At 40.1% G+C, this 26,733-nt stretch overlaps 1 protein-coding gene across 1 annotated transcript; it reads left to right on the top strand.

Annotated features, from left to right (window-relative positions):
• The first annotated feature begins 4,501 nt into the window (after positions 1 to 4,501).
• On the top strand, positions 4,502 to 9,566 carry LOC116889313 (melanoma-associated antigen 10-like). The gene is made up of 4 exons (XM_032890435.1): positions 4,502 to 4,548; positions 6,874 to 6,962; positions 7,658 to 7,729; positions 7,866 to 9,566. The coding sequence occupies exon 4, from the start codon at positions 7,877 to 7,879 to the stop codon at positions 9,152 to 9,154; it is 1,278 nt and encodes a 425-aa protein (XP_032746326.1). The 5' UTR covers positions 4,502 to 4,548; positions 6,874 to 6,962; positions 7,658 to 7,729; positions 7,866 to 7,876; the 3' UTR covers positions 9,155 to 9,566.
• Positions 9,567 to 26,733: the final 17,167 nt, after the last annotated feature.

The raw sequence follows: 26,733 nt of genomic DNA on the forward strand, positions 1-26,733 counted from the left end.
AGTCCAGGGGATGGGAGGCTTTGTGACAGCGTTGGACTCTGATCTGGTCAGCAGTAAAATTATCCTAGGTTTGTGAAATATTAAAGGAAGGACATTGTGTGAGGACTGAGCACCCTGCCCCCTTCCTGGAGAATCAGGGCCACTAATCCTTCTGTCTTAGAGAGTTAACCCCTTTGAGCTCCTCTAAGTATTAGGAGTGCCATGTAGGAAGCCTAGGGGAGAAGAAGCAATTCTGGGGAAACTTGGATGATACTTTGCCATCAGGGAGATGAATTTTATTAGCCTTGGAGTTATCAAGAAGAGGACTCTATGAGACTGAGAGGACTCTGAAAAAAAGATTGGAGGCTTTGACCTCCTCCAAAGCTACAGAGAGGCTCAAGTTCTCTTTTTAAGAAAGTCTCCAGACAGATGGAGTAAGGTATTGTCTCCAGGCATTCATTTTGAGAGGTTGAGGGAAGAGAAGCTTTTCTACATGGAGATAAGACTCTAGTTCTGAAAGGAGTGTGAGGAGACTGACAGGATCAGGAGCCTGACATTGCCTCACTGACTGCAGTACTATTTGCTAAAGTAGCGCTCCACAATTCTCCAGGCAAATTTTTGGTGTAAACTCAGCTTCTCAGTTCTATGTCTGGAGTTTAAGGGAAATGAGACGTTCTAGGCGGTGGCTGAACTAGATTGGGTCTAGTTTAGGCTTAAGATGAAGCCGTTTCTCCGCCTCATTTTCTGTGGGGAATGTGAGGGAGGTTAGGCTATTTTGAACCTGATTTGGGTCAGAGGTTACCCTGTCTAGATAGCCATTGAGAGGGAGGTCTTTAGGAGAGGGCTGGGAGGGACCACAGCAGTACTTATAGGGGTAAACCAGTTCCGCCTGTTCGGGCGGTTCCCGGGCTTTAGCCATTTTTGCGCTGTGCTCCATGCCTGAAATCTAAGGTAAGGTTTTCTTGGAGGGGTCTGTGGAGACCGGGAGGGAAAAGCTAGAGCCTATTCTCTCACTTAGGAATCCCGGGTGAGAAGATCTGCCTTCTCAAGGAGTTGGCCTAGGGGCCTTTTGGTCAGGTTATTCATCAGACAATGTGTTTCCCTAAATTCTGTTAGAAGTTGTCTTAGAATCTCAACGAACCAAATCTACACCCTGAATAGAGTGACAACTTCCCCCCCGCTTCGGAGCTGGGGACCGAACCCAGGTCCTTGTGCTTGCTAGGCAAGCGCTCTACCACTGAGCTAAATCCCCAACCCTAGAAGTGACAACTTTACTTCTGATCAGAAGGATGATGAATTCTCACACAAACAGTGGAACATGCACATCGAGCAGATATGGCCCACCCCTTCTATCGCTAATGGAGGGATTTGTCTGTTTCTTATTTAGTGAGGTCCAAACTCACAGTCTATTCCTGCTTAGGTTGCTTTGAAAATCAGCAAGACAAGGAAAGGAGAGAAGGTGAAGGGTTACTGGCTGGAAAGGCCTTCTGATTTGGTTTGTTGTTTGTTTGCTTGTTTGTTATGGTTTATTTTAATGAGTGGGGGTGCTTGGCCTTCATGCATATCTACGGACTGTGTATGGGATCTTATAGCCATGGAAGACAAAACAAGTATTTGTATCCCTGAGGGCTGGAGTTACAGACAGTTGCGAATTGCCCTGTGGGCACTGCAAATCCAGTTTGGGTCTTCTAGAAGAGCAGTCTGTGCTCTGAATTGCTGAGCTATTTCTCCAGCCAGTATTTCCTTTTAACAAAGAAGGAAAGCTGTTTTTACTGCCTGCCCAAATATTCCTGGGGCATGACAGGAAGTAGGGACAGAATGAAGAGACCTCTCACAGAAGGGAATCTATTTGGGAAAGAGGATAGTTCCAGGTTTGTTATCCAGTATTTGACAGAAAAGATCAAATGCAATGCTTCTTATAGTTCTGTGTTGGAGGCTGGAGGGCTTGAGGCCTTTAGATGTGGGGCTGGGCACGGGTTAGCAAGTGTGGAGTTCTAGCAAACCATGGTGGAGGGGTTTCTCTATAGGAGGATAAGGGTCTTGGTCCCACAAACAAAGGAAGTTTCTGAGGGAATTTCCATTCCTAACCACAATTCACACTGTTTTATTTCCCAAATTTTCGTGTTTGGAGATGATGGAAGTGTAACTTTTCTGGAGAGGGTTTGGGACTCAAGATGTTAAGGAAAATGACTGAGAAAATCTAGTGGGTTTTATAGATAGATCCTGGTTCTTGTCTTCTTGAAGGAATGAATTCAGTGGCAAAATAAATGTAGGCCATTTAGATAGAAGTTTGTTTAGCAAATGTAAACAAAGACAACACTCCAAAGAGAGAATGGAGTAGCTGCCCTATAGGTCTGAACTGTACTGCCGAGTGAATGGAAGGAAGTCTTAAAAAATGTCATCAGTATTCATTGGGTATGTGGCTTGTTCCTGGGATAAGGTGATTGACAGGGTCTCCCCTTTAGGGAGTTTCTTTCCAGTGTGCTAGAAAAGCATCTAGAAAATGGAGACAGGGTCAAAGCCATAAGGTAAGTGACAGAGCATTCTAAAGATGCTACTTCACATGTGTGAGGAAATGTTCTTGTATTTTCCTGAGAAAGCAACAGCACCCAAACTCCACTTCAAAAATGTTCAACCACAAAGGTACATTCCTTCAGGACACACAACAGGGTCCTGCTGCTGCTTTCTGCAATTAATTCCTGCCTAAGTCTTTTTCTTCCCAGCATTGTCTGGAAGGTCTTGAAGGAGGCTTGAGAGAATTTGCTGTGTTCTTTGCACCCAGATAAAGAATTGTACTGTCCTTGCTCTCCCAGGAAGCGTCCCTCCCAGACTGAAAGAAGGAGAAACAATGTATGATTTCCTGTTTTCCGTCCTGAAAGGCCAAGGGAATTGAGACTTTGGAGGAGGCAGCAGGAATTTGAGCCTGAAGAGATAGAACTTGAATGAGAACTGTGAACATTCCTCTCATCCACAGACATTATAGAAAATATAATGTCTTTGCCTGAATGCAAATCTGTGTACTGTTTATGTGCCTCATACACTACCTGAAGGCCGGGGCTGTAGGCTACATCATAGTTCTAAACATTTTCCCCATGTTTCATTTCTAGAGTACAAGGAGAGGTGGGGCTTTTTGGTAGAGGGGGCTCCACTTTCTGATGATGCATATCTTTCTGGGTAAACTACTGAGTTTGGAGTGAAGCCTTCTCCTCCCTCCCCCCACAGAACTAGTGGGATCCCTGATTCTGTTGTCTAATAGAATACCTTAGGGTGTTATTAATTCAAAATGTATCTTTATAGGAGTGTCATAACCAGATTCCACAAAAGATGAGGATTTGGGGATAGGTTGGAGGTAGGACTGCTGGAAAGGAGTCCCAGATAAGACAAACATTCAAGTGAGGGAGGATTATCAAGGCACCAAGAGAGGACTATGGGATATCCCCTCTTCAAAAAGAATGGAGCTAACCCTCTCTACTCTGGCACTCATCACTAGTGAAGTATAGGCTGGATAAATATGCTATTTCTTGGATTCCATATTGACAGTCTGTGGTAATTGAGGTTTCGGGATTGTATATTTCCAAGTTGGTAAACATTAAGGCAAACATGGTGGAGGCTTAACAGCTTTCCCTGTCCCCATAAATATTAGGGCCTCTCTTCCTGGGTCTTCAAGGAGTTCCCTTGTCTAGAGGTTCAATATTAACTTTTAGATGAAAGAATTTGTTTCCCTGAATTCCATGTGGGGAATCCAAGGAAGATGACACTTTCAGGTCAGCAAAAGAAGCTGTTCCAGCACTGGGAAATATTGAGGAAAGATCTTCTAAAAAATGAATTGAGGATTCTTATGGAGCCTTGGAAATCGCCTACTCCCCCATGTATATAACAGGTTGGGCCTTGCCTTTCCCAGAATTCATACCAGGAAGCATCCAGAATGGGTAGGCTGACGGTGGTGAGGTTTTTTTTTTTTTTTTTTGAGGGGGGGTAGTGAACCCCATTCATATTGGGAGAGTCCTAGACTTAAGGGTTTGGGTCCTGGAAGGAAATCCCCCAACCACTACTCAAATAGATGACTGTGATCCTTAACTAGGTTGTGCCCTGGGAATTGCTAGGCAAGGCTGCAGCTCTAAACATTGTTTCCATAAATTCAATGCCATGAATCTGTGGTATCTGAGGTTTGTGGGACAAGACAGAACTCAGGAAAGCCCTAATCTGGATGGGAGGACCTTGAAAGACAGATGCGAGCTTTCCCACCCTTATAGAAATAATAGGCTTTAGTCCTCTTTGACCAGATTGTGGCTCTGGGAATGTCTAGGCAAGGTTGCAAGTCTAAACATTGTTTCCACAGCTTCAGTATCAGGATATGGGACTTGAGGTTTTTGAGAAGAGCCTAAAACTGGTTCAGGACCAGGCTCATCCTTGGATGGGAGGAGCTTCAAAGAACAGCAGGGGCTTTACCTTTCCCTATAAAAAGAGGTGTGGCCAAACTCGCTTGCTCAGACTTTTGCCCCAGGGGCTTCCAGTCTGTTCCAGCTTGGTGGCTGCTACCTGGAGCTCTCTGTCCGAAGTCTAAGAGAGGTAAGGCCTGTGAGATAGCGTTGGGATTATCAGAGTACAAGTTCTAACCTCAGAATATATTGAGGACAGAGCTGTGAGGGTGAAATAAACTGATGGAGGATTGAACTCATACATATAGGGGTCTGTCCAGTATTTATCTTAGACACGATCCAGAAAGGGTAAGTTTTATGTACTTTCCAGCTTTCATATGGGATAGTGAAAGCATTAAGGCATTGACAGTGGGCAGAACTGGGTCAGGCAGGCATAAGTTCAAGTCCCAGGGAATATAAAAGAGAGGGCCTTAGAGGGACACCGGTGGGGAATTGGGAGCCTCGCTCTTCAGCAGAAATAATAGGGGTATATGAATCCTTCTATTGTTGAAAAGCTTTTGGGTGAGGAACTAAACTCAGCTCATTAGAGGAATAGTCCCAGCCTTGGGTGGAAAGATGCTAAAGTATAATAGGAGCCTTTTCTTCCCTCAGAAAGACACATGCAGTCTCATTTGTGGACATAGGAGCTCTAGGAATACCTAAGGCAAACTGACTCATGTTGTTTGTTTCTACCTTTCATGCAGAGTTCATTGGAGATGAGGCTTTAGGGGAGGGGGCTGTACTCGGATTTACAGGGGAGCAGTTCTAATTATAGGAAACATGAAGGTAGCAATGTGAGTATTTGGGGCCTCCTCCCTTCTCACAGGTAGAGTGAGGCTGTCCCACTTTCTCAACCAGCATTCATTCCAGGGAAGCGTCAGTCATTCCAAGGATTCTACTTTTTCTACTATTTGTCTTGTAAGTTGAGGAGGGTGAGGCTTTTGTGCAAGAGTGGGACTTTAATTTTCATGTGTAAGAATGTGAACTTTGGAAAATAGGACCTTAAGAGAGCAGTTTTGCCACTCTCTCCCTTATAGAATTTGGGATGGATCCTCAGTGCTGGGTATCTAGGCAATTTCTTAAGTAGGCCTTAGGCCATGTTTCAGTACAAAGCGTTTTGCTACCATGGAGAAAAGGTCAGGGAATAAGAGAGGTAAGAACTCAACATAGGATATTGACATGGGTTTTTCATTTTAATTCATGCATCGAGAAAATCAGGGTCAATCCTAGGGAGGACTGAGAGGACTGGGGAACCATGAAGAGTCTATCACTATCTTCCTTAGTACCTGTCACTGTGTGACTCCCAAGCAGGGAAGCCCTGGGTCCTGTTAAGACTGAACCCCCCAGGGATCTAGACTGGCGGGGGTAGGGCGGCAATGGGGGGGGGGTGGGGGGGGGAACACCCATAAGGAAGGGGGGAGGAAGGATGTTGTCTGAAACCGGGAAAGGGAATAACACCAAATGTACATAAGAAATACTCGGTTAATAAAAAAAAAAAAAAAAAAAAAAAAAAAACAGTACACTTCTCTTTTCCTGTGCGGAGAGGGGGAGAAAGTTGGATATTTTCAACAGAGTACTGGCCACCAAGCATTATATGTTCCTGTCTTGGGGTACACGACTCTGAGGAACAAGTCAGAGGTTTTCCTTCTCCCATAGAAATAGTAGGGAAGTAGCTTTGTTTGCTAATATACTTGATTATAGATCATTAAAGGGAAAAAAACAAAGGAAACTTATGAAGACTCTAAAAGAAGAGGAGACGTGTCCTTTGGAAGGAGTGAGACTCTCCTTTTACCCTTCAGACATTAGTAGTGTTGGTTCTTCTTTCTCAGGAAACCTTTCCAGTACACTGAGACCAGGCGTGGAGCAGCAACACCTTTAAAACATAATTTTATGTTGAGATTCTAAGATAGATCTGTTCTATTGGAAGATGAGGAAGATGGGAACGATTTTCTACCTTGGAAAATATCTAAGAGACTGCCCCACTGTTAGAGAACTAGAAAAATTCTGACATAGAGTCCTTTCATTGATACTATATGAACTTGGCACTCTTCTGCTGCTAATCACATTCTAGTCTCTTCCCAAAAGTCTTCCCAAATAGGAATCATTGAAGTAGTAAACCCCTCTCTCTGTCTGGAGCGCCCACAGGCAGCTAGACAGAAGGATAAATCAGTTCCATTACATCTGTGGGGGATGAAAATGATCCTAACAAATGTTCTCAGTCCTCTCTGAGGGCATGTTTATGTTTATTTCCTAACGTTGGAATTCCTCCTTTACACAATGTAGTCAAGCACCCTCTTAAGAGTTTCATTACCTCAAGGATATGTAACAGTTCCAAATTACCTGGGACATCCAAGGGCAACTGTCTGGAGAATTTGGAACACCTTACTTCAATTCTATTATAGTAGAGAAGACTTGTAGTTCTTTGGGTAAATCTTAATCCATATCTTAACCTCCTCATTGTTGTCTGTATTTTCAGAAAGTAAACATCTTCATCAGAAGAGAAAGCTGTCTGGGAAAAAGGAATAGCAGATCACCAGAGGGAAAAATCTGCCTGGAGTTCATCAGGTAAGAATTCTGAATCAGGAATGAGAACACAGTCTCCATTCTCCTTTTAAGGGCAGAAGGCATGCTAAGCTCAACTATGGCCTGTTTTTATCTCTTGGAGGAACTGTGTACATGGTTAAATGTGCTTCTTGCCCTATATTTGTTGAGGGAGCAGACCAAGAGCAACAGAGCAAGAAATATGAACATATAAAGAGGAGAAAGGGAGAGGGGCATAGGGGAAGGTACACACTGTGTGAGGAAGGGGACCAGGAGGAGGAGGGACTGAGATCTTGATTTAAAGGTAATGAATAAATAAATTAATTAATTAATTAAAAAAAGCAATGAAAGCGCCATTAGCCTAGGAGAGCTGTGATCCCTGAAATTAGGCTGGCACTTCCTACCTTTCAGTTTAACCTGATATTTTTGGAAATTATGCATGTTTGCTTCATTGTGTCAGGAATATTTAGATTTGTCTTGCAAATGTGGCGCCAGTCTGTCAGATGGGTATAATCTATCACTCCCTTCAGTTCAAGCACAGAGGGGGCCTTTCACTCTACAAGAGTCTTAAGTGTGGTACACACCTGAAAATACACAATGTTATGCTGTAGAACACAGGGACTCCAAGGCAATTGGTCCCACATTGTCTAGTACACTTCCTGAAGCCAGACTCAACCATCTGGCTGAATCCTAAAAACATTTATCATGTTTTTCTTTAGGATCCTAAAGTACAAGCCACATAGAAAGGCTGGAGAACTCTGAGGCTATTCCATATCATCTGGAGAAAATTGGTAAGTTGCCTTTTGTCTGAGATTTCAGAGGAGATATTGGCCTTTGAGGGTGCTCACTCTGCTGTTTTCTTCCTTCCCCTCATCTGTGGAATCTCATCACTGTCAGTCTTTTTTATATTTTTGTCTTCTGCTCCAGAAAGCAAAATAATGTCTCGCTACGGAAAGCACCCACGCCTCAGCCTGGAAGAAGGCGTAAACCTCCAGAATCCAACTGAAACGGATGAAGTGATGTTCCCAGTAGTTCCCACACCTGAGGAAGAAGAGAGAGAGGGAGACGAGGAGGTCCAACAGGAAGAGGAAGGAGATACCAATGAACAGGAAAATGAGGGCGATAACAATGAAAAGGAAGAAGAGGAGAAAGAAGAGGAAAAGGAAGAGTCTGATGACCAAGTGAATGAGGAAGAAGCTGAGACTGGAGAAGAAGACTTAACTTCCATCTTTTTGCCATCTTCTAATGTCTCTTTAGCTACTTTCTCACCTCCATCTCCTTCCTCCTCCTCCTGCTCCTCCTCCTCTTTTTCTTCTTCTTTTTCCTCCTCCTCTTCCATCTTTTCTCTGTTTCAGGGCAACCTAGGGGAGAATGAGGGCTTTGCTCTCGGGATGCTGGGCATTTTTCAGAATGCTCACAGCTTCTTTCCCTCACCTACTTTGGGGGGAAATTTAGATGAAGGAGTTGACTCGGAGGAAGAGAGTTCAGGTGTCATCTCGTCTCCAGAAGACCCTGGCTCCCTGGTCAATACTATAATACAAGAAAAGGCTACTGATTTGGTGTTCCTTTTCATTTACAAGTATAGAATGAAGGAACCCATTACATTAAGTGAAATCCATGAGGTTGTCACTAAAGAGCATGAGAACCATTTTCCTGTCATTTTCACTGAAGCTTCTAAATGCTTGGAGATGACCTTTGGGATTGATATAAAGGAAAGTGATCTCCTAAGCAGTGCTTATGTTTTTGTCAACTCACTGAACCTAACCTATGAAGATGTGCTGGATGACACTGATAGGCTGCCTAGAAATGCTTTTCTGATAGTTATTCTGGGTGTAATATTCATAGAAGGGAACTGTGCTTCTGAAGAAAGAATCTGGGAGTTCTTGAAACTGGTAGGAGTGTATGATGGAGAAGAGCACTTCATTTGTGGGGATCCCAGGGAGTTCCTCACCACACATCTAGTGCAGCAAAATTACCTGGAATATCGGGAGGTGCCTAATACCCAGCCTCCATGCTTTGAGTTCCTGTGGGGTCCAAGAGCCTGTGCTGAAACTACCAAGATGAAAGTTTTGGAATTCTTGGCAAAGATGAATGGGTGTGAACCATCTGATTTCTCAGTCTGGTATGAAGAGGCTTTGAGAGATGAGGAAGAAAGGGCCTGGGCCTTAAATAACTCTGCAAATCGAAGCCCAAATATGTGGTTTGTAGAGCGCTGATCACTGGTTTCTCTTACCCAGTGTGAGGAATCCCATTTGCTATGGATTCACTCTAATTTTGAAAAGAGCAGTCAAAATTTTAAGTAAGTCAAAATCAAACAGGGTCAGTAGAACAGTGTCACTCTACTAATTGAGGTTTTCTTAACTATTTTCATTTTGGCTTAATGTTAAATGTTGCTCATCTTAAGGGAAAGTGTATTACCTCTCAAATCTGTGATTGAAACTGATAACAAAATTATTACTGTTTGTTTAAAATTATGGTGGAAAATTATATAATGTTAACTTTTGATTGTTTTAATTCTTTTAGTCTATTCTGTAAAATTGAAATGTACTATGCATCTGTTTTCCAGACTTATGTAGAAAATAGGACATGAAAATAATTCTTAATAAAGACTGCTCACTTACTCATTCATTCATCAAATCTTTTCTGTTTAAAAACCATTACAATATGGGGTGGGGTGGGTACATAGAAAAGTAAGGCATTTCCTTGCAGAAGGAATCACAGAATCTGGGAATAGCTATCATACAAGGAACATGGTTAAATATGTGTCAAGACAGAAAGAGCAAGTGAAAAGAAGGAACAATTGAGGAGGTGGGCGTCTAGTTATCAGAAGTTATGTGCAGCTATTGAGAGGCAGAATGGTATGATTTTGGAACTTTGGGAAATTAAATATTTTGGGGTATAAGTTAAAGCCATAAATAGTATTAAAAGTCATAGGCTTGGTTTAAAAATTAAAACAAATGAACAACAACAAAAAAACCTAAATATTATACACATTTGGGTTGGACATTTGGGTCCACGGATTTCCTAGGAAGAAAGAGAAGAATACGTTCAATCTCAGTACAAATTATCAGTGCATCATTCTTTCCTCTAACTTGGGGAGTTCCATAAGATCAAGGATCTGATGGCTGTGAAGTTACATAAAAATATATACTCACAAAATGGACAGAAAAAGGGAAGAAAGAGATAGAGTACTTTTTTCCTCTGGGATTTTTTAATTTTATTAGATAAGCATAGCATACTTACTCCCCAGATTTTCTATCAGGGGAAAATGAGTTTAATTGAAAAGCATATTTTTCTGATTTCCTATTCTTTCCCTCATTGACTTGCATTTCCTGACACACTCTGGTTAATGACAACAACAAAACTCAGGGTAGAGGATGGCAGGCTTATGCTCAAATTGATATTCAAACTAATATTTGAGCATGATACCAGGTGTTCTATGGTCAATACATTCTCCCTGTGCTGCCACCTTCCTCAAACCTGCTTCTGGGAGAGCAAATGGAGTCTTCTGATTCTTTGGAATTAATGATCACAAACCTGGAACATGTCAGGATTGGACACGTGTTGATCGATAGCACACATTGTTTCCTACCTCCCAGCCTGAAACAGGTTTTGGTTTCTTACACATTTCTTGCTGTTTCAAAATGTCTCAGTTGACAATGTCCAAATATTCAAAGCATAAAGGGGATAAAATATTTTTTCATGTTACTACTAGGGTTATCTTGCCCTTATAACTAGAAGATTTCACAGCCAGCTGTGTTCTTGGAAGTAAACTGAAGCTGTCATCAAATGTCAATTATACTGGTCTTGAAATTCCTAACCCTTAATGGCATTTTATCATTGAAGTGAACAAAAAATTAATCTCCATCTACAGGTTATATTTAGGCAGTAACATTAAAATCACTGGGGTCCTCATACGTGTGAGTTGAGAATCCAATACACCAACAGAAGCTTCTTGACAAACAGGAGAAATATGGATCCTTTCAGAAAATATAAAGTCAGTGTGGATAAGTAGGGGCACAACCTTAGAGGCAACAGAGGTTCTATGGGAGAAAAAATCCCTGAAGTCCTAAAGGCCAAATGCAAAACCAATCCAAAGCTCACTCATAGTTGTCACTTAGGCCTGAATCTAGAGTTTAGTATGGTCTGGGCTATGTGGCTCACTGTTCAGCCTAAAGATGAAAAAATGAAATGGGAATGCATAAGGATGGAAGTTTGGAGGAGACATGTCTGAGAATGGCATTTCTATGGCATCTACTGCTTAAACATAGCACCTTTAAATTTTATGCTTTGTCTGGGAGAAGCTGAGGAGGAGGACAAGCTCATAGGAAGACCAGCAGTCTCAACTAACCTGGTACCCAGAATCTCTTAGACACTGAATCACCAACCAGGCAGCATACACCAGCTCTATGACACCCCCAATGTATATACAGCAGAGGACTGCCGGGTCCGGACTCAGTCAGAGAAGGTGAACCTAACCCTTGAGAGACTTGGGGCTCCAGGGAATGGGCAGGTCTGGTGGGGCGGGGGTTGGGGTGGGTGCATCCTCTTGGAGATTGGGTGGGGGGAAGAGGTGTGGGATGTGGAATAATCAGATGGTGGACTGGGAGAGGGATAATGTCTGGACTATAAAAAATAATTTTTTTTTAAAAAGAAAAAAGTAAAAGAAAAATGCTTTGTCATCTTAAGAGATAATTATACTAAGGTTATCACTGTTGTTCTGTATTGAAACCAGATATCATCCGGGGCATTGGTACATGGTATAGGCATATTCCATTAGAGTGAAAAAGTGTATCTGGAACAGCTCCTTGTTATAGTAACAGAAATATGTGGCTTTGAAGACAGGAAGTTCCATGGATCATACTTTCAAAAATGTCCCCATAGTGAGAAAACATTTAGGTGTGAGGAGGAAGCATGCAAAATAATGCCCAATCTTGATGCTCATTGAAATGCTGGGTGAATGGACCATTGGTAGTATTTTCTGCCTTGAAGCAAAGGCCCAGGTAGAGCCCTGAATTTCCTTTTTGATTTAGCACATGCTGCTTTCTGTAATTTCATGCATTCATTCACTCATCCATCCTTTTTTCTGATTAAAGACTATTAAACAAATGTGGAGAAAATACCCAAAGACAGCATAGGATTATACCTAGGTATATGACTATAAAAGCACATGAAAATAACAAAAAATAGTCAGTTCTGGAAAATTTGAGAAAATTCAGAGCGTTGAAGTGATAATAGATTGTACTTGCCACCAACTATTCCCTCAAATACAAAAAAACAAACAAACAAACAAAAAAACGTTCTCAACAAAATACTATTAAACTTTAGCCACCATCATAATTAACAGATGATCCAGTGTAAGGAAAATTTATTCTAAGAATGATTATCACCTCACAGAATAATGTATTAACCTCATACAAACTAATGTAAAGTAGTTACATGATTTGAATTGGAAATGTGATGGACTACAAGTGCCTCCCTGGGACCTGGTAAAGTAGAAAGAGTCAGGGTATGAGAGCAAGCAAACAAACAAACAGAATATATTCTAAAGAAAGAGAGGAAAAGCCTCTTCAGGACATCTGAAACTTGTATAGAAAGACAGTGATGACTCATGAAAACAGAACCTAAACAGAATACAGCTCCAGATTCTTGGCTTCTCAATTAAAGACTCCTCCAAGTCATAAGCCAGGCAGTCCTGAGGATCTTGCACTCATTCCTATCTTCCACCCCAACCCATAGTGTTTACAAGATTCAAAAGCAGGTACAGGATTCGGTGAGAAAGTAATAGTCTACAGGCTGGCCAGAAGTAGAGAGAAATTCCATTATATTACTCTCTGTAACTGTGATAAGGGACAGCATGCTATCTTGAGAGAGAGATGACTCATCCTTGGGAACTGACCTACCCTCAGCTCCAGGAGTAGCAGCTACAGTCAGCTAGCAAGACTCTATCTAATCTGCCACAGCCCTAGGCTAAGAGACAGGCCAGGAAGGCAACTGTGGGAACAGACACTAGCAAGCTCATAAAATGGCCTAGTAGACTCTGTGCAGAAGTAGCTTGTTTAGGAAAAGGAAGCTTATTTTTGGTTTTTGGAAGCAGGCCTCCACTGAGACTGATACTGAAGTTGGATGGCATTGAGCCTGCAACCATCCTACTAGGCAGTCACTGCTCTTGAGTCTGAAAACTTGGAAGCTTTTGAATCATATTCAACACGCATACAGTATCAGATCATGGACTTACAAAGACAGACTTTTCCACCTAGGTAGACTTAATTGCTGTGGCTTCTTTTCAGTTTCCCAACACAATTCAGAGATACCTCCTCCCACCCCAATAGTTTTACATTTTATGCTTTTACTAGCATTATCTGGGAGAATAAGAAATAAATTTAATTTTATTCAGTAAACTTTTTCCTTTTTTATTCTTTATTGTTCTTTTTAGTTTATATACCCTGTGTTTTTCCATGCATCAAAAAGTGCAACACATGTTAAAAACCGTAGGCAATACCTAAAACCTTCTGAAACAAAACAAAACAAAAGTAATAAAAACCACTCTTCACCTACTGAGTCCAGAGGGGTAAAATGTAAACACATACTCCCCTGGCTTCTGTCCACAGCAGAAGGCATGACAGCTGACCCAGGGCTTCATTAGAACCAGGGAGCTGGCCCAGTCCCTTGCCTACTGCATCACTTGGGAGAACATGGCATGCACCTCTCCTGGGCAGCAAAATAGAAATGGCCCTACTGGTATGGGTATGGGTGACATGGCCACAAGAGCATGATGGTGGGGGTGACGGTTCTGCCCCTTGGTTGCTGTAGCATTGACTTAGCTAACTGAGGCAGTGCTGGTGAGCTTGCCCTGGTGGTGTGGGTGCAGGATAGTTGGCAGGACAACCAGCTCAGCTACCACCCAGGCCCAATCCCAGCGCTTTGAGTTGGCCTCCCCAACACCTGCCTGCTGGTCCTACAGACCCAAAGCTATAGGATTGCCATAACACAGGACAACAGCCTGTCAAAGAAGAGTCCCAGTGAGGGTCTAGCATTGATACTGTAGCAGAAGCCAGAGACCTTGAACCAGACTAATGAAGCATGGACGAAAGGGTGTACTGAAGGACACACTGTGTCATATTACAGTTTCCATAACATTTTTTATTCTTTTGTCTCTGTTTAGTTTTGAAAGAGGAGGTGGCAAGGGTGGAGGGCAGATAGGAAGGGATGGGGAGTTGAGGAGGATTGATGTAAATGATGTAAAATACACAAAGAATCAATAAAAGTTTAAAAAATTGAAAATGCAGATGAAGTTCACTAGTCAAAATGATCAATAACTTCAGAAATATTTCAAATATAAATCCAATGCTGAGCTTGAAGAAGAAAGTCACCAGTGTAAAAGAAATCAGCAAAATGGACAGGAAAATTTGATGAAAGAATAAATAATATGGAATGAAAATTCAGCAATTAAATTGTGATCTACAAACTAGGAGCTAATGACAAAATTAAGAAAATAATTTCATTGATAAAACAATAGAGTTATAATTAATTAATGTAATACATAAGATTGAGTTTCATATAATATACTCATAAATTGTTAATGAGAACCTACAAAATTGTTTACTATATTTAATTTAGTGGTAAGAAGTCATAAATATTGAAGTATATGGGACAGAATAATCAACATTGTTTATAAGGTAATTCATACTTGCAAATTGGTCCATAAATCCAATGCCATCTCTAGTAGTAGTTGAACTTTTTCAGAAAGTGGAAAGGTAACCCTAATATTTACTTTGACATGGTTTTGTCTTTGAATTAAAAAGATAAATTTTGATACATAAGAAATGTTAGATATTCACTTAATTTTTAAAGGAACTAAAATCATCAATAATCTGAGATAGCTATAATTGTGACTAAAGAAATAACCCTTATTTGTGGAAAGTCACATTTTTAATAAGGATGCCAATTAGGGCTAAAATCAATGAGTATAAGTGTACCCATATTTTACAGAATGCACAAAGGTTCAGTGAAAGTAGATCAAAGATCTACATGTAAGAGCAAAGTTATAAATATTTCATAACAAAATATGGGGGCCGGTAAGATAACTCTATAGATAAGGTGGTTGCTACACAATCATGAACACCTGAGTTAGATCCAAGAACCAACAGAGAGAAGTCAGATATGCTGATTTTATATAGTAACCCAGCTCTAGGGAAGCAGAAAAAGCAACTAGTTGTGGCTCGTTAACCAAACAGCTTAGGTTACTGTTTCAATTCCAGGCCACTTAGAGACGGACCTGGAACCCCTGTACAGGGTGAGATGGTTATAAAGATGATGCCTCAGTGGGTAAGTGCACTGTTTTGGAAAGGAGTCTGAGTTCAGAGGGCGTGAGCTATGTTCTAAAACCACAGATCAGTCAACTCACAACCCCTTAAAACTCAAGCTCCAGGGTGTCCAACAGACCCCAAAAGACAACCTTATAAATGGATATTAGCTGTTTAAATAAAGGACAGTACTAAAGTCTACAGAACTGGAGAGACTAATTAACAAAGAGGGCTCCAGTAGAGATGCACAGATCTCCCTTAGAAGGGGAAATGAGGTAGATATTAGGGTTATTTGTTTTCTGGTCTCCATATGCATGTCTTTAGGGGCCTAGGCTACCTATTTGAGGGTAATTTTTTCTACTTCCACCCACTTTTCTGCAAATTTCCTGATGTCCATTTTTTTCTAACACATGAATAACACTCCACTGTGTAGACAGACTACAGTTTCTGCATTTTTTGTTGAACTGAGGGTGGAAGGGAATTGGAATAGGAGAGATCAGGTGGGGGGAGGCAGGGACAGGGAGGGAGAGACTATTGGGAGAGATGACTAGGAGAGGCATTTTGAAGGAGATGTAAAAGCCTAATTCCATGGAAACTTCCTGGAGCCTCTAAGGGTGACCATAGTGAGGGCTCCTATTAAGGAAGGATACAGAGATTGAACTAGTTATCTTCAAGAACCTGGGAAGGCTCCCAGTGGTGGGATGAGACAATCACCCAGACACAAAGCTTTCCACTCATACCTGTCCTGTCTTCAAGATATGCTGAGACAATGATAAACAAGAATAACTATAAATTTGAATGTTACAGAGGTAGAATATCAACTAATATTAATGTTAATATCTGCAGTTATTTCTTCCACAACTATGGGATGATGAGTTCAGACAAGGGGATGAAAACTAATGAGATCTTGTTATACTTAATGACTTCTAATAACCATCATCATTGGAAAATCCAGACAGGAACCATCTAAAGAAATCAAGGCAAAAATGTAAAAACAATAAATATGAGTTTCAATGAAGAGACAGCATAACATCAGAGAGTTGTTAGAGAAAAGACTGAAGGAGTTGAAGGGGTTTGTAATCCCATAGGACGAACCACAATATCAACCAACCAGGCCCCAATGTAGGTCCCAGGAACTAAGCAACCAACCAATGAGTACACATGGAGGTACCCATGTCTCTGGCTGCATATATAATAGAGGATGGTATTATCCAGCATTAATAGGAAGAAAAGCCCTTGGTCCTGTGAAGGTTCATTTCTCCAATGTAGGGGAATGCCAGGGTGTTGCGGTGGGAGTGGCTGGGTGGAAGTGGGAACATCCTTATAGAATCTGGGGAAGTGGGGAGGGGTATGGGAGAAGGGGCAAGGGGATAACATTTGAAATGTAAATACATAAAATATCCAAGAAAAATAAAATAAAAATAGATGTGAATGTAAAATAAATAACTGCAAATAGGTGTGTTAACTCCCAGTTAAACTTTTCTTTTGAGCATGGGGAATGGAGGAGTAAGGGGAAGGACTGAAGGAGATTGCAACCCCATAGGAAGAACAACTTCAACCAACCAGACCCCCCAGAACTTCCAAGGACTAAACCACCAACCAAAGAGTACACATGGAGGGACCCATAGCTCCATCTGCATATGTAGAAAAGGATGGCCTTCTCTGACATCAATGGGAGGGCAAGCCCTTGGTCCTGTTTAGGTTTGATGCCCCAGAGTAGGGGAATGTTAGGGTGGTGAGGCAGATGTGGGTAGAGGAGCACCCTCATAGAGATAAAAGGGAGGGGGGATGGGATGGCAGTTGGTGGACAGGAAACTAGAAAGTGGGTTGTTGCTTGAAATGTAAACAAATAAAATGATTAATAAAAAATATTGTTGAGAAAAGAATCAATTTTCAATTTTTAAAAAAAGAAAAGAAAAGAAAGCCCTCTCCTGGTTCCAGTTGCTTTCTGAGCTTTATGTCCTTATTTTCCTCAGCTTCCCCTTCTTCAGCTGCCATGCCTGCTTCCTACACTGCTCTTGTTTCTCTGTCATTATGGACTCTGCCGTTCTGGAAGCATAAGAAAATCAAACTTTTGCCTTGGTCATAGTGTTTTATTACAGCAGCAGAAAAGTAACTGATAGCGGTAGTGATGATATTCTCCTATCGCATGAGTGCACAAAATTTATTATAAATTCAAAGAACAAATTTTAGTCATATTAAAGGTAATTTTAAAAGTAAGTGAAACTTTGTCAAAAACCAAAGTTTATTTAATAGAGTACTAGCTATTCTTTTTTATATTTGAATTTATAAGCAAGAACCATATCTGATTTTATGCTTCCAAAAATTTGGTAAATTGCAAATCAGTGAATACTAAAGTCATACTTACATACAAAACATTCACATTTCATGAATTCATCATGATATGAAAGTTATCTTTTCCTTTAGCATATGTTTATGGAAAACCTACTATAACCTACGTAATTCATTGTGCTATCATTGACAGAAATGAAATGGATATTGACTAGTCTACACCTCTAATCCTAGCTGTTTCTAAGGAAAATACAAAGGGAAAGAAATATCATCAATCTATTTGACCCAATACCATGACTGAACAAAAGAAGGCAGGAAACATTATTTCAAGGATGACACTGCAATGGAAAGCTGGATATGATCCTAATCCATTGCAAATGTCTATGGAAATCTCAAAGCATAAATTAACAAATATATGAAAGGAAAGCCAATGGCTGACTTTAGTTTGGAAACATGCCTCTCAATCAGAACAATGTTGCAGGCAAGAGACGTAGTCTCACTGGACTTCTACACTCGACTCTTTCAACAACAGCATTATATTTGACTGTCCTTGGGTCTTGTAGACTGTGTTAACTTAAACCTTACCCCTGAGCATTAAAACTCTCATTTTTGCTTCTGTTTTGATTTTGCTGTGAATATATTATATTTCAAATGTAATTACATTTTTTTTTAGGAGACACCAAAATTAGAGCATAAACAATCAGGTTAAGAAAAGACACATGTCTTTACGTATAACTGAATCTTCCTTCCCATTTCTACTTGTAAAATAATTTTAAGAAAATCTGATGCCACTGATATTTAACTGAGAACTAATTTAATTTTATTCACAAGATAATAATGTATATCCTAAACATAACAGTGTCCATTATCCTCACATTGCAACTTAATGTGAGCGAAAAAAGTATTAGTTTAAAGAAAATATTCTTGATTAAAAAGCAATACTTTTTTACTAACATTTCAAATCCTTGGAATATTAACTATATTCTAACTATTCTGACTTTTATAGGGCAAAGAAAATGCAGAGGTGGTAATTCACACAGGCTTTTTCCAAACTAATAATGTTAAAGCCCTTGATGACTGATCATTTGAATAGCCATCTCAGCCAAATCATGCAACAACACTAGGAATACCAGAGTTGGAAGAGCTAGTTGCATAAATGTAGCATTTATACATAAAATTAATGAACTTTCTGAATTTCAACACTGAGAATTTAAGAAAGAAAAAAATCTTAGATTAATAATAAATTGCAGATGCAGCGAAAATAAACTTGATAAATTAATCCATGGCCATTTTGCAGTAGAAATAACTAATAGATTTGAGGCTGCACATAAGTGCAATATTCACTACACATTAACCATTTTTCAAATGTAAATATATGCTAATCAGTTTAGTGCAGTTTAAAAGTACGATTAAGTGTATAATTTAGATGTTTAATTGAAGTTTTATTGGATTTTTTCACAATAATTCTGTTTGATATATATGTATAATTTTGTTTCTGAAACCATGTTGCCAAAATAAATTTATACGTTTTATAAGGATTTTTTATTTTGCTCATAGTGTACTACACATTTTGATAAAGTTCAATTATGTTTTTTTTTTAATTTTTTGAGAATTTCTTACATGAACATAGAGTATGAACAATTTTTCTACATCATCTTCTATCAAATTCATCTCATGTCCTTCACCAGATTCTTCTAGAATTCATGACTTCTCCTTTAATTATTATTGTTCAAATATAAATATGGTCATTGATTATAAATATATTATAAAACATAAAATGTACACACATACATAACCTGCAAAATCCATCTAGTATTGGTTATATATACATAACGGCTTAGAGATGATCACTGGGGAAATGGATAGCCTACTTGTGGGTTCATCCCTGGAGAACATTAATTCTTCCTCTTCCAGAAGCCATTGACTCTCTGTAGCTTTTTATTTAGAGATTGGAAACTAGGAAATTTTCCCCATCCATATCTGCCTGTAGACTTGCGTGGTCATTATGGAGGCAACCATATTGTTCAAATTTCATGGCAGCAGCACCAATATTATGTCTAGAAGACATTGATTCTGGTCCTTTGGTTCTTACAATCTTTCGGACCCTTCTGAAATTTCTCCTGGGATTTAGGTTATGTTGCAAATATATCAACTGAGGGTCAACAATGCTCCACCACCATGGCCATTCATTCTCTTAAACTTGACCAGTTGTGGATCTCTGTAGTACCCTCTGGTCTGCTTCAAAATGAAGCTTAGTTGGAGCTGCACTTATCCTAGGGTATAAGAATAAGTATTTATGCTGAACTGGATGTCCTTAAAAGACTCCAGTAGTGATTCCTTCATCGAGACGGAAACATTTGTCAGACGTTGTTAGTTCCCAGGACTAAAAAGAATTAGATTTTATGCTGCTAGAAGTGGTGGTGTCACAGAGGTCAGATCTTCCAGGCAGTCTGTCTTTAGAGATCTTACTTGCGGAAGTCCCTGTGGGTGTGTTCCTGAGACTTGTGATTCCTTGGTCAAACTGGATTCCTGTCCATTGTTTCTTTCTCCTGTTCTAGCACACTTCTATGTTAATCGGTGTTCCCAACAACACATCAGTGGCCAGCCCCCTCAAGAAGCCTTTTCTTTTCTTTCTTTCCTGATTTCAGCCAGCCTAGATGACTCCAGGACCTCAGCGTGAAAATTGGCTCGTTAAAGACCTTGCTGTAGAGGAATATTAATCCAGCAACATAGCATCCAAAGACATTCTAGGTCTGCATGATCTGGCTGGAAAGGCACAGCTTTAATCCCTCTGGCTGGAATACAGACATGCACTTTGCATATACACTTAATCCCAAACAATGGAGGTATAGTTAGTTTGTGGAAAGAGGCAGCTATGTTTGAATCTGATGTCTAATTGAGAAGCAGACAAAGTGATAAATCAGATAAGGATTTGACAGAATGAGTCAGAGAGGATATGCCTAACTCTCACAAGAAAAGAAAGGAAAGAGAAGCTATTTAAGTTGAGGGAAGGGTGAGTCAGGACTGGAGGGCAGTTTATTAAGTGCAGTTCAATTGAGTTCAGGCAATGCAGTGGAGTTCAGTTGAGTTGAGTTCAGTGCAGTTTGTACTGTTCAGTTAATGCAATTCAAAGGCTGTTTTGTCAAGCGGAGTAATTCAGTGAGAAGGTGAGAGAAGCCAGTTTGAATCAGTGATGATATTCACCAGTAAGCCTCTAAGACGACAGTTACATCTAGCAAATAATTGTTAATTTTACATCTTGCTCCAGGTCCCACTATCTTTTCTGTCACCTCTCATTTTTTCTCCTTCTACTCTAGGGAGCTGTGAAAAGCTCAGGGTCTGTTCTTATCAGAGGGCACTTGGAGACCTTCACTCAAGGTCAGTAGCCTTGGCTGTGGTGCAAGATAGGACGATGCCCAGCAGCCAAGGGAAATTGCAATCACCTAGAAAGGAAAAGGACCAAAACTTCCATCTTGACCCCTCCCCTGTATCATAAATTATGAGGGATTTTGCCATAGGAGGGCTGTCTCCTGCCACTCGTATTAGGGATGTTTGGTTTAGAGCCTCTGATGGCTCTTGACAAGACCCTGCAGTTTGTTGTATATGGTGATCTACCAATCCATCCCACTCTTTCTGAATGTGCCTCTAGAAAACACTCAACCACATTTTACCCACTCAAGGGGCTGGCTGTCTTAAGCACTCATTACTGTCTATGGGCAAACAGGATCTCCTGGAGATGAAAGGATTCAGTCTAGAAAATGAACATGTCAACTCACATTCCTGAAATAATCTTCAGGCCAAGCCAATCTGCTTCCATGCAATAGGAGAGACAATGAGATCTGACCAATCCATGGACTTCAATTTCTGACTTTCCGGCACCAAAGGTTGCTATTAACCTCACTTTCCTAGCTTGACACACCAAACAGTGGTAGGAACTCCTAATCAGAGACTGACTACTTCCCATAGACAATATTCAATACTTTAGAAGAGCTCTTCCCTGTTCTTTTACCTATGGGTAATTACGTCTCAGAGCCACTAGGTGAATGGATGTCAAGGCATTTGTATCCCTGCCTTAGATCTTCATGTATTCACTGTATTTTATCCAAGATAGATGCTATTATTGTATTAAGAAATTAGGCTAAATGTTAAATTATCCTTATGGAATGGGCTCACAGATATGGCCTGTGAGAATTCCAGGTATGCTCTGAGAACCATCTTGTAACACAGCTTTGGGCTCAAGTTGAGGCCATAGGCTGTCACTCAGAATCTTACTTGGTTCTCAGCACTTTCTCTGCTCCTTTGTCACACCAGCAAGGGTAGGGACAGCTCCCACAGCTGGGTGAGTGACCACTGCTTTACTACAACAGTAAGTTGGCAACTATGCCTCCATGGGCTACTAACAGAGGTACTAGAGATGAAACTCTTTTCACCAGTGAAGGAGAGTGACAATAGCCTATTTCATTCCTGGAGGTCTTTGAGACCTCCTGACCAACAATTCAAAGGGAAACTTCCCTTGTCTGGCAATGAGCATTTTGTTACACAATCTATTGCTCTGGTGGGGAACATTATTATTTTGTATGATGACATGCCATGGAATGAGTGTGTGTCTGTGTCTGTGTGTCTGTATTTCAAGCAAGCTTATAAAAATTTGTTTTGTGTGTGTTTTTTAAAATACCCTTAGTGTTATTTCTCATCTCCCCCTCTCTATTACCCTCTTTCCTGTTGGCCAGTGAAAACTCGGTATGTGTTCCTCTACTTACCGCCACAAAGAAACCATAGTCTATTATCTCACTCTCTAGAGCTACTTATTCCTCCACAGTACTCTAACACTTTCCTGGATTCTGCCATTAAATATGTTAATATATTCAGATCTAATGATTTGGAGTTAAGATCCATAAATAAGAGATAACATGTGACACTTGTCATTATGGATCTTGGTAACCTCACTAAAATTAATTTTATATAACTCTCTTCATTTTCCTGAAATTTTCATGTTTAGCCAGGAATGGCATGTATTGTCGTGGGGTATATTAATGCTAGACTTTTTGAAAATTATCCACACTGATTTTCATAGTAGCTGTACAGTTTGTAGTCCCACAAACAGCAAATGAAGTATCTGCCTGCTTCACATCCTCCCCAGCATTTGTTGTCACTTGTAAATTCAAGCATTCTTACTGGAGTAAGAAGAAATCTCAAGGTAGTTTCAGTTTTCAACTTCCTGGTTGCTAAAGAGATGTAACACTTTACAAAAGTATTCTTTTGCTCTAGAGGTTTGAATTAGAATGTCCTCCATAGGCTCATATTCTTGAATACTTTGCCCTAAGTTAGTGAGATTCTTTGGGAAGTATTAGATGTGACCTCATTGGAAAAATGCATACCACTAGAAGTGGGTTTCGAAGTTTCAAAAGATGTGTGCCGTTTCAAATTAGCTCTTCGTGCTTCCTGTTTGTGATTTGAGCTGTAAATGATAGCTTTTTCTCCCGCCGTGACTTAGCACCACCATCATGAACATGGAAACATAAGCCTGATGAAATGTTTTGCTTTAAAAGTTGCCTTAGTTGTGATAATTTATCACTTCAATAGAAAAGCAACTAATAATACATTAACCATTTTTAGTTATTCTTCTGAAAACTATCTCTTTTCATCCGTATCCCATTAACTTGTTTTTTTTCATTGTTGTTTTGTTGATTGCTTGTTTTTGTTTGATTTGAGTTCTTTGTATATTATGGATATTAATCGTCTATTGGCAGTACAGTTAGCAAAGATTTTCTCCTAATTCATATTAATAACTGTGATTTTCTTTCAGTAATGAAGTATAATGAAATTATTTCTGTAAGTTTACTGGTGAAATTTTTGAGATGTCTTATGCATAATAACCTAACTATCTGTTAGTATTCTTTAGTTTCATTCTCTTGTTCTAATGTTCTTTTTTTGCATACTTTTTACTTACACTTCAAATGTAATTCCCTTCCCTATTTCTGATCCATAAGCCCCCTACTGATCACCTCCCCCGTCTTCTATAAGGGTGTTCCCCTCCCAAACCACTTCCTCTTCCTACCTCCCTGTCCTGACATTCCCCTACATTCAGGGTCCAACCTTGGCAGGACCAAGGGCTTCTCTTCCCCTTGGTGCCCAACAAGGCCATCCTCTGCTACATATGCAGTTGGAGCCATGGGTCTGTCCATGTGTACTCTCTGGGTAGTGGTTTAGTCCCTTGCAGCTCTGGTTGGTTGTCATTGTTGTTCTTATGGGGTCTCAAGCCCCTTCACCTCTTTCAGTCCTTTCTCTGACTCCTTCAACGAGGGTCCTGTTCTCAGATCAATGGTTTGCTGCTAGCATTCAGATCTGGACTGGATCCCCAGTTGAGACAGGCACTGAATGGCCATTTGAGCTTTTGAACTAATATCCACTTATCAAAAGCTCAAATTTCCCAAGATACAATCCACAGACCATATGAAACTCAAGAAGTACGACCAAAGTTTGGATGCTTGAGTCCTTCTTAAAAGAAGGAACAAAAATATTCCTAGGAGGAGACATGGAGACAAAGTTTGGAGCGGAGACTGAAGGAATGGCCATTCAGTGCCTGTCTCAACTGGGGATCCAGTCCATATGTATACAGCCACTAAAACTAGGTAATTGATGAAGTCAAGAAGTACATACTGAGAGGAGGCTGATATAGCTGTCTCCTGAGAAGCTTAGCAAGGCCTGGCAAAAACAGATCTGAACACCCTTATAGAAGACGGGGAGGTGATCAGTAGGGGGCTTATGGATCAGAAATAGGGAAGGGAATTACATTTGAAGTGTAAGTAAAAAGTATCCAAAAAAAGAACATTAGAACAAGAGAATGAGACTAAAGAATACTAACAGAAAAAGTAAAGATCAAATTATTCCTATTTGCAGATATATTGCTTTCATTATGTTTAGTCATGGGTCTTTCCGAGACATGTAACACAAAGGGGTGTTGGATTTTTGCAAATGCTTTCTCAGCATCTAATGAGATGATCATGTGGGTTTATGTGTTTTTTTTCTTTTTGAGTTTATCTACATAGTGGATTACATTGATGGATTTCCATATATTTAACCATGCCTGTATCCCTGGGATGAAGCCCATTTGATCATGATGGATGATCCTTTTGATGTGTTCTTGAATTCTGTTTGCAAGAATTTTATTGACTATTTTTGTGTTGCTATTCATATGAAAATATGTCTGACGTTTTCTTTTTCTGTGAGGTCTTTTTGTTGTTTAGGTATGAGCATAATTGTGTCTTCATAGAAGGAATTGGGTAGTGCTCCTTCTGTTTCTATATGGTGGAATAGTTTGGACAGTATGAGTATGAGGTTATCTATGAAGGTCTGATAGAATTCTGAACTAAACCCATCTAGTCCTGGGCTCCTTTTGATTGGGAGACTTTTAATAACTGTTTCTATTTCTTTAGGGTTATCGGATTTTTAGATGGTTTATCAGATCCTGGTTTAACTTTTGTACCTAGAATCTGTCTGAGAAATTGTCCATTTCATCCAGATCTTCAGTTTTGTTGAATATAGGCTATGTAGTAGGATCTGATAATTCTTTGAATTTCTCCCATTCTGTTGTTATGTCTCACTTTTATTTCTGATTTGTTACTTTGGACACACTTTCTGTGTCCTCTGGTTATTGCGGATTAAGGTTTAATTATCTTGTTGATTTTTCTCAAAGAATAAGCACCTGGTTTTGTTGATTCTTTGTGTACTTCTTTTTGTTTCCACTTGGTTGATTTCAGCCCCAAGTTTGATTATTTCCTGCCTTCTACTCCTCTTGGGTATATTTGCTTCTTTTTGTTCTAGATGTTTTTGGTATGCTTTCAAGCTGCTGACATATGCTCTCTCAGTTTTTTTTTTTTTTTTTTTTTTGGAGACATGCAGAGCTATGAGTTTTCCTCTTAGCACTTCTTTCATTGTGTCCCATAAGTTGGGGTATGTAGTGCCTTTCTTTTCCTTAAATTCTCAAAAGCCTTTAATTTTGTTATTTCATCATTGACTAAGTTATCATTGAGTAGGATGCTGCTCAACTTTCATGTTTATGTGGACTTTCTGTCATTTTTGTTCTTATTGAAGACAAGCCTTATTCTGTGGTGATCTGATAAGATGCAGTGGATTATTTCAATCTTCTTGTATCTGTTGAGGCCTGTTTTGTAACCGATTATATGGTCAACTTTGGAGAAAGAACCATGAAGTGCTGAGAAGAGTGCGTATCCTTTTGTTTTAGGATGAAATATTCTATAAATATCTGTTAAGTCCATTCGGTTCATAACTTCTGTTAGTTTCCCCATGACTCTTTGGTTTCTGTTTCCATGATCTGTCCACTGATGAGAGTGGGGTGTTGAAATCTCCCACTATTATTGTGTAAGGTACAATATGTGCTTTGTGCTTTAGTAAGGTTTCTTTTTTTTTTTTTTTCAGTGCAATCTTCCTTTCTCCTCCCTTCATTTTTTTTTTATTAACTTGAGTATTTCTTATATACATTTTGAGTGTTATTCCCTTTCGGTTTCGGGCAAATATCCCCCCCCTCCCCTTCCTTATGGGTGTTCCCCTCCCAACCCTCCCCCATTGCCGCCTCCCCCCCAACAGTCTAGTTCACTGGGGTTCAGTTTTAGCAGGACCCAGGGCTTCCCCTTCCACTGGTGCTCTTACTAGGATATTCATTGCTACCTATGAGGTCAGAGTCCAGGGTCAGTCCATGTATAGTCTTTAGGTAGTGGCTTAGTCCCTCCTGCCCCACATGTGGCCCATACATATACAGCCATCCAATTAGACAAGATGGATGATGCAAAGAAGTGCAGACCGACAGGAACCGGAGGTAGATCTCTCCTGAGAGACACAACCAGAATACAGCAAATACAGAGGCGAATGCCAGCAGCAAACCACTGAACTGAGAACGGGACCCCCGTTGAAGGAATCAGAGAATGAACTGGAAGAGCTTGAAGGGGCTTGAGACCCCATATATACAACAATGCCAAGCAACCCAGAGCTTCGAGGGAAGCCACTACCTAAGGTTTTTTATGAATGTAGGTGCCATTGCATTTGGAGCATCGTTATTCAGGATTGGGAGTTCATCTTGGTGGATTTTTTCCTTTGATGAATAGGAAATGTCTTTCCTTATCTTTAGTGATAACTTTTGGTGGAAAATCAATTTTATTTGATATTAGAATGGCTACTCT

This window comes from Rattus rattus, chromosome X (genome assembly GCF_011064425.1).
Source record: "Rattus rattus isolate New Zealand chromosome X, Rrattus_CSIRO_v1, whole genome shotgun sequence".
NCBI lineage: Eukaryota > Metazoa > Chordata > Mammalia > Rodentia > Muridae > Rattus > Rattus rattus.